Source organism: Acartia tonsa, chromosome 13 (assembly GCF_053477335.1).
Source record: "Acartia tonsa isolate MP-2025a chromosome 13, ASM5347733v1, whole genome shotgun sequence".
NCBI classification, from domain to species: Eukaryota; Metazoa; Arthropoda; class Copepoda; order Calanoida; family Acartiidae; genus Acartia; species Acartia tonsa.
In genome coordinates this window covers 46,682,915-46,699,047 of record NC_137272.1, presented here as the reverse complement: position 1 = coordinate 46,699,047, position 16,133 = coordinate 46,682,915, and the positions used below count along the sequence as shown (strand labels likewise).

General features: G+C 31.8%; 1 protein-coding gene across 1 annotated transcript in view; it reads left to right on the top strand.

The window, feature by feature from the left end:
- The window catches only part of LOC145335349 (NACHT and WD repeat domain-containing protein 2), a 106,737-nt gene extending 91,426 nt beyond the window's left edge, over positions 1-15,311 (top strand). The window contains exons 53-63 of the mRNA XM_080181084.1: positions 101-186; positions 574-640; positions 1,917-1,999; positions 2,764-2,835; positions 5,229-5,280; positions 6,160-6,200; positions 7,145-7,233; positions 11,785-11,871; positions 12,841-12,974; positions 13,973-14,052; positions 14,686-15,311. Of these exons, the coding sequence (XP_080037210.1) occupies positions 101-186; positions 574-640; positions 1,917-1,999; positions 2,764-2,835; positions 5,229-5,280; positions 6,160-6,200; positions 7,145-7,233; positions 11,785-11,871; positions 12,841-12,974; positions 13,973-14,052; positions 14,686-14,760 (866 nt within the window). The 3' untranslated portion in view covers positions 14,761-15,311. The remainder of the gene's footprint in view (positions 1-100; positions 187-573; positions 641-1,916; positions 2,000-2,763; positions 2,836-5,228; positions 5,281-6,159; positions 6,201-7,144; positions 7,234-11,784; positions 11,872-12,840; positions 12,975-13,972; positions 14,053-14,685) is intronic.
- The last annotated feature ends 822 nt before the right edge of the window (positions 15,312-16,133 follow it).

The window sequence follows — 16,133 nt, the reverse complement described above, 5'->3', positions numbered from 1 at the left end:
TTAGCCAGAGCCTGGTTTTAATCTTTGAAGTATTCCTTTTAATATCTGCAGAAGGCTGTCAATAATACAATGCCATAAATAACTATTTTTTTAACCGCAGGAAATTTCATGGGAATCTGTATGTCACGAAGTGTACCTGAAGGCGTTAAACAATGGGAGTTTGAATATCCTTTCACAGAATTCAAGGTAAATACAGTAGATATAAAGGTATAGATGTATAATCCAGACAACTACCTGGCCCATCCAGTGGAATCCTTTTTCCTCTGTTGGCATTTTCTTTGCGCTCTTTTATTGGGACTCAGCTGTGTTTATATTTCCAACGTTATGACACTTTTAAACTGGGAGGGGCTATAACACACCTTTATACCCTCTTGGATGTCCTGGGATAGAAGGGTGACATTAGTTATATGTAACTGATAGAAACATATTCCTACATTTTAGAAGTTTTTTCTTGGATAGTCTCATTTAAACATATTGCTTCTTTTAAACACTAGCACTGTGTATTGTTCCATTGGATTTATGAAATAAAAATAAATAGATTATTGTTTTAAATATTATAATGTGTTTTTTTAGAATATAGTGATGTCTCCTGATGAATGTTATGTTATCTGCTATGGGTATGAAAAACTCAAGGAATCAAGTCAATAAAATTGAATTTAAAAACTCTTAGCATGGCATCATTAAAAATATTGTAGTTTTTTGAAGACAAACATTAGCTTTTCTGTACTAACATTTAACAATGATAAAAATTTAAAATGATTAAATATTATAAATCATGATCATAGCCTGTCTAAAATATTTGATTGTATGAAAACATAATATATCTAATAAGGTTTTGGAAAAGCATTATTTTTGTTCTTGATTTAGTCTTTAATACAAATTTAGAAGGGTGAACAAAGCTACTCTAGATATTAATATAACAGTAGTCTCTTGTATGATGGGGTGTAGACCATACATGAACCCTAGACCCCAAACAGCAAGCAGGCACGTTATCATTTTTGCTATGTTCAGACTTACTTAAAGTAGATGCCTTGATATCTTATTGAGACTTGATAAAACTTGTAGAATCACATCTATGTGCACGCAGCAAAGAATGGAGAATTTCTACACAAGATCCTGGTCAAATATCCTGCTTTCAAGGAACATTTATCATTTAAATAAGTATAAAATAGGAAAGCAATAGAAAAGTTGTCCAGAACATTTTTTTTTTGGGGGGGGGGGGGAGAATTTTTTCTAGTTGCGATATCTCTGAAAATGCAAAATAGTTATGAACTTTCCCAGGACCAATGAGAATATACCCTGTAAGGTTGTAAGCAAAATCCTACGGTACACACAATAAACAGACAGACAGAGATCCTTTAACTTTTATATAAGGATAATGGTAAAACTTAATCTATTAAACAGGACGTAACCAAGATGGTTGCTTTACCTGTTAAATCACATTTCCCCCATAGCATTACGAACAGACATACGTACGGACAGACAAAGTAAATTTTAGAGTAGCCTTATATATATAGTTTAATTGGAGAACTCGAGCTCAACCACAGACGTTAAAAATTATAAGTTTCTGTGTAACAAAAAGTTGTCGCAAATATAGGTATTTAAAAAAGGGTAAAATTAAATGTACTGCACAGGCTGTAACTAGGATGGTTGCCCTACCTAATACACCCCCCCCCTCCCCCCCCCCCCCAATTGCATTACAGGCTGACGTACAAACAGACATACAAAGTGCATTTTAGAGTAGCCATATATTTATATTTTAATTGGATAACTCGAGCTTAACCATAAACATGTATTTCCTATATAGATCTGTCATAGATCTTTATGTAATATACTAAGCGCATTTGTAAATGGTGAAAATTGCAAGTTTCTGTGTAAAAAAAAGTGTCGCAAATATAGGTATTAAATAATGATAGAATTAAATAATCTACAGGATGTAACCAAAATGGTTGCTCTACCGGATAAACCAAGTGTTATTGCTCTTATTGATGTTGAAAAGGTATGCTTTAGCATTTATTTTGGGTACCAGTATTAATTTGGGTACAAATGCTGAACAGGATGTAACTAAGATGGTTGCTTTACCAGATAAACCAAGTGTCATTGCTCTTATTGATGTTGAGAAGGTAGGTTTTAGTATTTGTAGGTCTAGCAGATTTAGAGATATTTTGCTTCAGACATACTGACATTCTGTTTTTGAAAAATACATTTCTTTTTAAACGAAAAGAAACTATTGGTTTTTCTCAGGGATCTTAAGGAATAAGACAATGTAGGATAAATTGATACACATTCCAAATGATGATAAACAAATATATTTTTTCTTTGAACACAAAAGTCAATGGTTGAAAATATTTCAAGTTTTGAATCCAAAGTATTGAGCCAACGAATAAGATAAACTGTTTTTAGCACTTTAGGTATCAGTCAAGGATTTAAAAGAATATGACAATGGCCGATTCATGTACATTCAGAAAAAGGGGAAGGAAGGCCTACAAACTTTAAATTTTGAGGGGGTTGTTGTAGGGACCTAAAGGGATAAGACAATGGTTGATTAATTGACGTACAATGTACATCCCCAATAATGATACACAAAATTACCCCTTCTGTAGATTACAATAAGTGGTTTAAAAGTTTACGTCCAAGTTTATGAACAAACAAATCAAAATATGATAAAAGTCCCCAAATCTGTATAATAAACAGCCCAATGTACCCTGGCCTTCCTCCCTGGGTAGTAGTGCAGTAACAAAATGTTATACATTCTTGTTTTAGGGAAATCTGATTGACATAATACAGAAGAGATTTTTGAAAAGTATTCCATTCTGGGATGGAACTTGTACAAAGGTAACTTACAATTAGTGGTTGAAATGTTTGGACACTTAGCTAAAATCTGATTGACATAATACAGAAGAGATTTTGAAAAGTATTCCATTCTGGGATGGAACTTGTACAAAGGTAACTTACAATTAGTGGTTGAAATGTTTGGACACTTAGCTAAAATCTGATTGACATAATACAGAAGAGATTTTGAAAAGTATTCCATTCTGGGACGGAACTTGTACAAAGGTAACGTGAACAGTGGATGGAGGGTTATTGTTATTTTAGCCAGCTGCGAGCATCACTTTAACAGATTACTTGAAAGTCTGGTGCAACATCCAAGTAATAATAAAAGGATTAGAACCAGTTATCTTAAGTTTTAGGATAGAGATGTCTAACATCTGACAAAAAGTTGATAGTAGAATGTACAATGTTTTTGCCTGACTGCAACAGTTAGAATTCAATTAATCTATTTTAAAATATATAAAATAGTATTTTTCTTTTATTAAACTTTATACTTAAATTTTTTAATATTTTAGTTAGAATATTATGCAAATTTTGTTGTCTTTTTGTAAAAAAACAAATATATAACATGTCACAAAATTGAAATGATAATAATGATAAAAGTAAATAAAAGATAAGGACACATAGCGGTTAAATTATGTACTACATAATATGAAGGTTAATAGATAAGCTTCTAAAGAGATTAGACAATGGCCTATAAATTGATCAAATCATTTATTAACCGAAAATCATGAACATTCCTACTGATGATACACAAAATTACAATTTCTGTAGAAGCTTAATTGAGCAATCATGAATCAATCAAAATTAACCAAAGTTGTTAAGCCAGCATATAAGAAAACCCCCTCTATCTCTCTGATAGAGATGTCTAGCATCCGACAAAATGTTTATTGAACTATGGCCTTTTTCTAATTTCAATGATTGGAGATAATCAAAAATCATATTTAAAATATAGTAAATTTTTCTCTCTTGTATTTAAATACTTACTTAGAATGTTGGCTTTTATAACTAAAATACTATGCAACTTTGCTGTCTTTTAGCAAAAACATAAATATAACTCATTTAAAAAATGAAATGATAATAATGACAAAAGTAAATAAAAAATAAGCACACTTAACGGGGAAATTCTGTACTAAATAACATGAAAGTATGTCAACTTTTAAAAATTTAGAATCACATTTAGATTCCTTGAACACTTTTTCTTATTAAATTTTGGGATTTTAGATCATTTTACGACTGCAATTTCTTTTGAAATTTAATTTAGGGATTGCGTCCCTTGCATCTAGGAGCCATCTATAGTAGAGGGGATAAGGAATGGAAGGAAAATAGTCTAAAACAATCCCAGGACCTTTAATGAAGCTTCCTCAAAAGGGGAAAATAAATCGCTTCAATAGTAACCAAATCTTAAGCAACAGATAAACAATAATAAGATGGTTGGCATCCGACAAAATGTTGAATGTGATATGAAAATGTCTGACTGTAATAATTAGAATGGTTAGATAATCGAGTTTACAATATGTATAATAATACTTTTCTTTTTTTAAATTTTGAATGCCCAATAAATTAGTTTTTATAATTAAAATGATATGCAACCTTTGTTGACTTTTAGCAGAAACAATTAAATAACTAATAATAAAAAATTAACTGATAATAATGACAAAAGTAAATAAAAGATAAGGATATCTAGCGGCTAAATTCTGTACTACATAACATGAAAATATTTTATTGATAAAAATTTCTGATTGTGACATATTTAGAGTCATATTTTTCTTCTTTTAACAGTTTTTCATATAAAATTTTTGGATTTTAGGTCCTTTTATAGATGTGATAGAAGAGTAATAAAATAGTCTAAAACCATGCTTAGACATAAATCTGTAGATAAAATAGCCTTAAACTATCTGGGACCTATGTGAAGTTACCCGAAAGGAAGAAATGAATCGCTTCAATAGTAACCAAATCTTAAGCTACAGACAAAAAGTAATATGATGTCTAGCATCCAACAAAATTATGAATGTGAGATGAAAATGCCTGACTGTCATAATAGAATTGTTAGATAATCGAGTTTACAATATATATAAGAATACTTTTCTTTTTTTAAATTTTGAATGCCCAATATTTTAGTTTTTACTTAATATAATATGCAAACTTTGTTCACTTTTAGCAGAAACAATTAAAAAACTTATAAAAAAATATTAACTGATAATAATGACAAAAGTAAATAAAAGATAAGGATATCTAGCGGCTAAATTATGTACTATATAACATCAAAATATTACATTAATAGAACAAAACAGATGGGGGGGGGGGGGAGGTTGGCATGCACCCTCCGACCGTTACGGATTAAGCTTCGAAAAAAAACCAGACTATTGATATATTTTATCTTTATTTCTTTCTAGGATGGCAAATATGGCTTGTATGCGCCAGCTACTGGTGGTATGGATATGTTAGGTAAATATTTATAAATATGGTTTGTATGCGCAGGCTACTGGTGGTATGGATATGTTAGGTAAATATTTATAATTATGGTCTGTATGCGCCAGCTACTGGTGGTATGGATATGTTAGGTAAATATTTATAAATATGGTATGTATGCGCCAGATACTGGTGGTATGGATATGTTAGGTAAATATTTATAAATATGGTATGTATGCGCCAGATACTGGTGGTATGGATATGTTAGGTAAATATTTATAAATATGGTCTGTATGCGCCAGCTACTAGTGGTATGGATATGTTAGGTAAATATTTATAAATATGGTCTGTATGCGCCAGCTACTGGTGGTATGGATATGTTAGGTTTTATAAGTGAAATAGTAAGAAAAGTGGTATAAATTAATTTAGCCTTTAAGCTAAAGGGTGTGCAAAAAAATGCGGACATTTTTAAAATTGAAATTGTGTGGCTTGTGTTAATAGAAGAAAAAGAAGTCTAGTTTTTGGAAATATAAGAACGATTTCTGTGCTTCTTATATTTAGAGAGCTACGTGTTAATATGTCCCAACTGACTTAAAACTTGACTTGCGAGTAAATTTTGGGACATTTTACCACCTAGCTCCTAGATTATTTGTAGCACAGGAACCGTTCTCGTATTTCCAAAAAAAAATACAGTTCATAGCGGTTGTAACGGTATGTGTAACATTTTTCTGTCATTAACACAAGCCGCGCAATTTCAATTTTTAAAATGTCCACATTTTTTTTCCACACCCTTTAGTTTGTGTAACCCAATCAATATTCATTAGATTTCCCTGATTTTTTATCTAACGAATGTGGGGTATATGAAATTTTGACGAACAGAATGATTGTAATTTATATATTAATCTTTTTTTTTAGATCTTAGAACTGGAAAAGTATGTAAGACTCTGATTCCAAAGGCAAGTTATTTTAATTTATTTCGAAACAAATATTAATATCCGCTGAATTAGAACCGGTTCTGAGATAGACTAAAGGTATAGGGAAGAACACAAAAACAACTTGGAACAAAAAATAAAGTAGCCTAGAACCATCACAGGACCTATGTGAAGCTTATTTAAAAAATAGAGAACCTAATCAGTTCAGTAGTGATTGAGATCTTAAGCTACAGACAAAAAAACCTTACTGTTTTATATTATAGAACTTATTGAGAGGTGGTGTTGAATTCGACAACCCAATATTTAATTTTAGATTTTAAGAAAAAGCAAAACTTATCAGGACCTAAGAGAAGCTACCCTGTAAAGGAGAACCATATCGGTTCAGCGGTTAGAAGTATAGACTGATAGACAGAGTTCCTGTTACTTTTATACAAGAATAAATATATTTTAGGTGGCTGAGGGTATATTTGATGTTGTGCCCGTGTTCAATTAAAGAATAACCATATCGGTTCAGCGGTTAGAAGTACAGACAGATTGACAGATACCCTGTTACTTTTATACAAGGATAAAAAATATTATAGGTGGCTGAGGGTATATTTGATGTTCTAGCCGTGTTCAATTAAAGAATAACCATATCGGTTCAGCGGTTAGAAGTACAGACAGACAGACAGAGTTCATGTTACTTTTATACAAGGATAAACATATTTTAGGTGGCCGAGGGTATATTTGATGTTGTGGCCGTGTTCAATTAAAGAATAACCATATCGGTTCAGCGGTTAGAAGTATAGACAGACAGACAGAGTTCCTGTTTCTTTTATACAAGGATAAACATATTTCAGGTGGCTGAGGGTATATTTGATGTTGTGGCCGTGTTCAATTAAAGAATAACCATATCGGTTCAGCGGTTAGAAGTATAGACAGACAGACAGAGTTCCTGTTTCTTTTATACAAGGATAAACATATTTCAGGTGGCTGAGGGTATATTTGATGTTGTGGCCGTGTTCAATGCTACAAATGAGTATGTTCTCTATTATCACAGCGGAAAGAAAACTATAAGGTAAAAATTAGTGGTTGAAACGTTTGGACACTCAACTTAATGATGCTACAAATGAGTATGTTCTCTATTATCACAGTGGAAAGAAAACTATAAGGTAAAAATTAGTGGTTGAAACGTTTGGACACTCAACTTAATGATGCTACAAATGAGTATGTTCTCTATTCACTGTGGGCTACAATTGAATCAAGACAAAAGTAAGTGCCGAGCCCTGGGACCTATGTAGGGTGAAAATATACATAAATCCTTGATGATTCCAGGTGGAGACAAAATATTTTAGCGGGGTCTTTTGGTTTTTTTTCAATTTAAAGTTCTGAAAAAAAATTGAAAAAAATATGAAAATCTTTAATAAAAAACAAACAAAAAATAATTTTTAATATTTTTTTTATTTAAAGATACAAACAACTTATATAAATACTATAAGCTTTAAAAAAATCACAATTTTCAAATTTAGACTTTCAATATAAAGATTTGTAGAAAAAACCTAACAACAAATTCTAACATATTTCTGATCAACATAGCAATAAAACGTCTTTTGCAAAATCTTTATCATCAAAAATAAATAGCACTTACTAAAGACTTTTTTCATTTAAACTTAAACTTTTCACATTAATTAACTTTAAAGATTGATTTTTTTAAAAAGAAAGGTTGCGTGATTTTTTATTCATAATTAATTGCCTAATTTTGAGATTCAGATAAAAAACCTTACTGCTTTATATCATTGGATACTCTACTAGCAGCGGCTACGCCACTAGAGGCATATAGGGACCCTTAGGTGGGGGGGGAAGACGAACCCCTCCCTCCAATTACAGTTTTTTTTAATGAAAAAGTTAAAAACATTTATTTTGGAGAGTTGATTCTCTTGGGATAGTGATGGTACCCTTCCCCAAAATAGTAATAAACCTTACCAGGACATATAAGAAGCTACCATGTAAAGGAGAACCATATTGGTTTAGAAGTTAGTGAGATCCCTTGGTGCACAAAGACTCACATAGAACGTGTTACTTTATTATAAAGATACATATATACACAGAAACTCTACAATCAGAGTATGTCTGTTTGTTCATCCGTCTGTATAAAAACATTACAGAATATATTTATTTGGTACTAGCGGCTACGCCCCTAGAGGCCTTTAGGGGCACTTGAGAGGGGAAGAAGTGGTTGAATTCTACAACTAGATTTTTATATACACAGAAACTCTACAATCAGAGTATGTCTGTTTGTTCATCCGTCTGTATAAAAACATAACAGAATATATTTATTTGGTACTAGCGGCTACGCCCCTAGAGGCCTTTAGGGGCACTTGAGAGGGGAAGAAGTGGTTGAATTCTACAACTAGATTTTTATTTTAGACTTAAAAAGAAAAAGTTATTTTTTGTGTGTGAAATGGGGTCCTTTTTTAGGGGTTGATTTCTCCTAGGATGGTGGAGGTACCCTCCCAAAATAAGTTATAAACCTTCCAAGAACCAATGAGAAGCTACATAGAAAAAAAAGAACCAATTGATCATTGTTAATTACTATTCAGGGAACTAAACGGATAAGACAATGACCGCTAAATTGATTTACATTCCATAATATGATACATGGATAACCCTTCTGTATGTTTCAGTTAATGGTTGAAATGTTGGGCACTTAATTTAATAATCCAACCAAACAAAAATCGCAACAGGTCCCCTAAGTAGTTAAGCCAACGAATAACAAATTCCTATATTAAACTATGGGGACTAGTCTAATAAACAGCTCATTGTCCCATCTCGCTCTGATTAATATATTTTTGTATCTGTATGTTACACTTGCTATTTTCTTTATTTGTATTCTTTTAAACCTAAGAGCTTCACTAATTATGGATGTTGTCTTTTTCCCTTGTTAACGGGGCACTTTGCTTTAGGGGGGGGCAAAAATCCAATTACCTAATTCCGTATAATCTTTGAGGTTGATAATTACAATTATATTTTATTAAATGGAAAAAGAACAATTTAATCATAATTCAAGATAAGAATTATTTTATCACTAGCGGTTTTGCCCCTAGAGGCATCTAGGGGCCCTTGATAAGTGGGGGGAAGTTGACCCCGTCCCCTCCCCTACTTTTAGTTTTAGTATGTAAAAGAAAAAGTTTTTTTTTTAAATGTTGGGTAGGAACTAATTTTTTCTAAACTCAAAATCAGTTAAGCGATTACAAAGAATCTTCGGTACTGACAGACACCCTCACACACACACACACACACACACAAACAGACAGACACAGAAACTGTTACTTTTATATAAGGATTAATAGACACTAAACTACTCCTTAATATGTTGATCCTATATCAGTCTAAAAGATAGGTCAATAAAGAAGAACCAAATTGGTCCAGCGGTTAGCAAGAACTTCAGGCACAGACAGAAAAAACACACGGACATCCTATCTTTTTTATACAGGGATATAACTTTTAAACGATAGGAAAAATTTTTTTTTTCCAGATGATATTTCTCTCCCTGCTTTAAAGCACTATTTATGATACAAAATAGATTGATGTCTGTTTGTCCATCTTTCTGATGCTTAAGAACTGATATGGTTCTTTTTTTACTTTACTATGTAGCTTCTCATTGGTCCTTGGAAGGTTTATAACTTTTTTTGAGAAAGAGAAGAGAAATCGCCCCTTAAAAAAGGACCACAACACACAAAAAAAACTTTTTCTTTTTAAGCTTAAAATAAAAATATAGTTGTTGAATTCAACCCCTTCTTCACCTCTTAAGTGCCAATAAAGGCCTCTAAGGGTGTAGCCGCTATAGCAAAATAAATATATTCTGTAATGTTTTTATACAGACGGATGAACAAACAGACATACTCTGATTGTAGAGTTTCTGTGTGTATATGTATCTTTATAATAAAGTAACACGTTCTATGTGAGTCTTTGTGCACCAAGGGATCTCACTAACCACTGAACCAATATGGTTCTCCTTTACATGGTAGCTTCTTATATGTCATGGTAAGGTTTATTACTATTTTGGGGAAGGGTACCATCACTATCCCAAGAGAATTAACTCTCCAAAATAAATGTTTTTGACTTATTCATTAAAAAAAACTGTAATTGTAAGGGGGGTTCGACTTCCCCCCCAACCTAAGGGTCCCTATATGCCTCTAGAGGCGTAGCCGCTGCTAGAAGATTATCCATTAATATAAAGTAGTAAAGTTTTTTATCTGAATCTCAAAATTAGGCAATTAATTATGAATAAAAAATCACGCAACCTTTCTTTTAAAAAAAATCAATCTTTAAAGTTAAATAATGTGAAAAGTATAAGTTTAAATGAAAAAAAGTCTTTAGTAAGTGCTATTTATTTTTGATGATAAAGATTTTGCAAAAGACGTTTTATTGCTATGTTGATCAGAAATATGTTAGAATTTGTTGTTAGGTTTTTTCTACAAATCTTTATATTGAAAGTCTAAATTTGAAAATTGTGATTTTTTTAAAGCTTATAGTATTTATATAAGTTGTTTGTATCTTTAAATAAAAAAAAATATTAAAAATTATTTTTTGTTTGTTTTTTATTAAAGATTTTCATATTTTTTTCAATTTTTTTTCAGAACTTTAAATTGAAAAAAAACCAAAAGACCCCGCTAAAATATTTTGTCTCCACATGGAATCATCAAGGATTTATGTATATTTTCACCCTACATAGGTCCCAGGGCTTGGCACTTACTTTTGTCTTGATTCAATTGTAGCCCACAGTGCTATTATCATAGCGGAAAGAAAACTATAAGGTAAAAATTAGTGGTTGAAACGTTTGGACACTCAACTTAATGATGCTACAAATGAGTATGTTCTCTATTATCACAGTGGAAAGAAAACTATAAGGTAAAAATTAGTGGTTGAAACGTTTGGACACTCAACTTAATGATGCTACAAATGAGTATGTTCTCTATTATCATAGCGGAAAGAAAACTATAAGGTAAAAATTAGTGGTTGAAACGTTTGGACACTCAACTTAATGATGCTACAAAGGAATATGTTCTCTACTATCACAGCGGAAAGAAAACTATAAGGTTGGAGATTATTCAGGGATCTAAAGGGATAAGACAATGGCCGTTAAATTGATGTACATCCCCAATGATGACACCCAAAATTACCCCTTCTATAGGTAACAATAAGGGGTTGAAACATTTGAACACTTAACTTAATAAACCAACCAATTAAAATCTAACAAAAGTCCCCAAAGTTAAGGAAACTTTATTGTAAAACTTTGGAAAGAGTGCAATAAACGGTTACCGAGATATTAAGCTTTTGACTGACAGACATCGTTCTAATTTGTATTATGAACTAGCAGCCTACAAGCCACTAAAGGTTTGGGGGGGATTTCTATTGGGAGGGTGGAGATGCCTTCCTTCAAAATAGTTATAAACTTTCCTAAGACATATAAAAAGCTTCTCTGTAAAGTAGAGCCATATAGATCCTTCGCAAAAAAAAGCTTTAAAAGCAGAATTTTCATTAAAAAAATAAAAGTTTTCGTGATTTTTTATTTAATATTTTTATTAGAGGTTTTGTGATTTTTTATTTAATATTTAATTTTTTGCAGGGCCTTCAGACGCAAGAATGGAGAAATGATTGCAAATTTCCGTGTACAGGCAGATCTCAAGGGCATGGAAACTACAACAGATGGAAGGTAATGTCTTAAAAATCATGGGTTAAAAGGGATAAGACAATTACCCTCTGTAGATTACAATAAGTGGTTGAAACATTTGGACATTCAAAGAATGGAAAAACGCTTGCAAATTTCCGTGTACAGGCGGATCTTAAGGGTATGGAAACTACAACAGATGGAAGGTAATGTCTTAAAAATCATGGATTAAAAGGGATAAGACAATTACCCTCTGTAGATTTCAATAAGTGGTTGAAACATTTGGACATTCAAAGAATGGAAAAATGAAACGTATCTAAAAGGCATGGAAACTACAACAGTCCGGTAGGGATGGGATAATGGGCTGTTTATTACACTAGTCCCCACAGTTTTACTATAACCTTTACTTATTGGTTGGCTCAACAACTTCAGAGATTTTAGGGAGTGTTCAAACAAATCAACCACTAATTTTATCCACAGAAGGGGTAATTTTGTTTATTATCATTGGGGATGTACATTAATTTATCGGCCATTGTCTTATCCCTGATGGTAAAGTCTAATTATCATGAATATCATAGTTTAGGATCATGTTTCTATTCTCGAACATGAACCAAACCTAAGATCCTCTAATCAAAATAGATACAAAAAATGAGTAGTCTTATGTCAATATAATAAGAGTATTAGGTGAATAGATATTAAATACGTGGTGGATATTTTGAGAGATTATCACAAACCCTGATAAATTGTTTTCCCCAGCTGGCTAAAATTACGATACACCCCATCCCCTCTTATTACTTATCAAAGCTATATTAGCAATCTAAATTGACGACAAAAACCCCCATGTCACAATATCCACCTATTCTTTATCCATTATTCTAGAAACACTGCCTCCAAAAACAAAATGACAACATACAATAAAATGACCAATGATAGGCCAGTATACATTGTAATTGACCAATAGTAAAATCTATACTGGCCTCTTATTGGTCATTTTACGCTGTCTCATAATTTTAGGTCTGTAGTACTTGGTATGGGAGATGGAAGTATGACAACGCTAACCATAGCTGACCCCGAAAAAGAGGGGATACGAGATTATCTCAAGTCCCTGCCCTCAAGAAATCCAGAGGGCGCAGGCGCTAATGGAGGCGGTAAGATATTTATTTATTAACCCTACTTTGGTGGGGGGGGGGGGGGGTGAAGGTTAAGTTAAAAGCCCCCCACCAGTTTTTTGCCTCTTATTTTAGTTTCTGACTTTTCAAATGGCACAAATATCCATATATGTTTTTGATCCCTTATTCACGGTGACCACCCAAAATCCATATTTTTAAATGTGCTCCAAACACAAAGTGACATTTATATTAAGCTAACTAAAGTCAATGTTTGACCTCAGAAAGACCTTTGACAGGTATACCTAGCACCAGAACTACCTGGAGTGTTCTACTGACTTTAAATTATCCTAATATACACATAATTAATTCATAGGTAAAGATGGATCTTATCTACAGAATGGAGTTAAATACCCCTCCCCTTATGATTATTCTATTAGATTATCCTATTCTGACAAGCAGAAAAGTACCTAGAAAAATGCTAAAATATGAATTATAATTATATTTAGGTAAAGATGGATCTTATCTACAGAATGGAGTTGAATACCCCTCCCCTTATAATTATTCTATTAGATTATACTATTCTAACAGGCAGAAAAGTAGCTAGAACAATGCTAAAATATGAATTATAATTATATTTATGTAAAGATGGATCTTATCTACAGAATGGTGTAGAGTATCCCTCCCACTATGATTATTCTATTAGTTTATACTATTCTGACAGACAGAAAAGTACCAAGAAAAATGCTAAAATATGAATTATGATTATATTTAGGTAAAGATGATTCCTATTTACAGAATGGTGTAGAGTATCCTTCCTCTTATGATTATTCTATTAGATCATCCTATTCTGACAGACAGAAAAGTAGCTAGAAAAATGCTAAAATATGAATTATAATTATATTTAGGTAAAGATGGATCTTATCTACAGAATGGGGTAGAGTTCCCCTCCACTTATAATTATTCTGTTATGTCATCCTATTCTGACAAGCAGAAAAGTACCAAAAAAAAGCTAAAATATGAATTATAATTATATTTAGGTAAAGATGGATCTTATCTACAGAATGGGGTAGAGTACCCCTCCCCATATGATTATTCTATCTATACTGATTATTTAAAGGTAAATATTTAATAATAATTTTCCAGAGATCTTTGCTTGGAACATAGTGCCAGTTTGTCCTAGAAATCATTACTACAAAAAAATGTATTAATATGATTTAAAATCAACTCATTATAAATGGATCTACTGATTTTATGGTAATGATTATAGAGTTTCTACATTTCTAAATTATACCAAGTTTAATATTAAGAAAACAAATACAACGTCTGTTATGAAGTCAAAGACGGATAGACCTATCTATTAAAAAGCTTTGCTTAAAACGTAAATAAAGAAAATGAAAGAAAAATAAAGAAATACACACCGTCCCCAAACAACAAAGTTATTCAAGAAAAATTTAAACAGAAACAGTTCTTTAAAAAGTAGCTTTAGGAATTCAGTTTAGAAAAAATAACTTTTTTTAAGGGATTAACTTACTCATTGCAAAATATATTTTTAAAGCCAATAAAAGCTATAACATAACTCAATCATAGCATTAAAGGTAACTTTACAAAGTGTCTCAAAATTCAGCCATGGATAATCCTTTATTCTTATGACGTCACATGGCTAATTTTTAAGACTCTTTGTAAAGTTACCAAGTTAAGAAAACTTTTTTACCTTTAATTTTGTAAATAATAATTGATTATTTTATTTCAGGCATTACAGCAGTGTATTCCACCGCCCTCATCTGAATATAGTGCCTTAGATAAACATCTCCCAGATAAACAATAATCTTACTATAATCTTATAATCATATTTACATATCTCTATGAAATCGTCCGGCCCTGGCAAAATTTTGTAAAAATTTTTGCCCCCACCCAAAATATGGTTAATTCATGCAAAAAAAAATTTAACCTTCCAATTCAGAATCGAAACTGTCAAAATTGCATACATATATAATAGGGTTGAGCCGAATACTTTTTTGAAGGGATACTAGATATCCGGCTGATTAATAATGCCGGAAATCCAGTATCCGGCAAATATCCTGATATTCGACCGGATATCCAGTAATTTCAGTAATTTAGCTGAATACTGGCATTATAAATCAGCCAGATATCTGGTATCCAGCCATAAAAGTATTCGGCCCAACACTATTACATATATGTATGCAATTTTGACAATTTTGACTTTGGAAGATTACTTGCTACACTCGTGTGTTAAAATTGGGACGGCCCCCATTTGTTTTGGTAAATTTCAGGTTTCGACACACTAGAATTGAAATTTTGTAAAAATTTTTAAAATTGAGATCACACAAAAGCTTTAAAAGCAGGTCTTTTTGCAGATTTTAAAAACTTTGAAGTGCTTGTGGGTCATTTATTTGCATAAATCAACCACATTTTGGCTGGGGGTAAAAATTTTAACAAAATTTTGCCAGGGCGGGACGTTTTAAATTCTATATCATAATAATGTTTATTATAGAAAAAAAATATTCTTAGAAAAAAAATATAGAATGAAAAAAATGTTAGTTCGACTACCGTGCATAGGCCAAACTTTAAAAATCAGCTGAATAACTTAATAGAGGGATCTAAAGGTATGTGACAATAGCTGATAAATTTATATACCTCACCAATGATGATACATAAAATTACCCTTTCTCTAGATTACAATTAGTTGTTGAAACGTTTGATACTCAACTAATAAATCAACCTATGAAAGTCATCAAAGGTGTTAAGCCAACGAATAAGAAAACGTTTTTTATATAAAATTTTGGGGATCATTCTAATAAATATCCCAATGTTCAATAATATAATATGAACAGAAAATTATTCATTAAATCTAAGTTGGCGACTTATGCGCGGCTGCCAAACCTCTAAAAACACTTAATTGTTTTTGTGTATCTCACTTTTTAAAAGCAAAGCTTTCTATAATTAGGGTCGGTCCGTCCGTACGTCCGTCCGTAACGGATAGCTTTTTTCATTAATTTAGGCATGTTAGAATTGTCCTATCGATTTCAAACTTTGCATGGTGATTCCTTAAGTAGCTAGGTACGATTTGTAAAGCGTAGCAACTCTATAATCATTACATCATTACCAAAATGTCCGTACGTCCATTTTAAACATTTTGATTTTTTTTTACTTTTTTAACAACAAATTTTTATATGATCT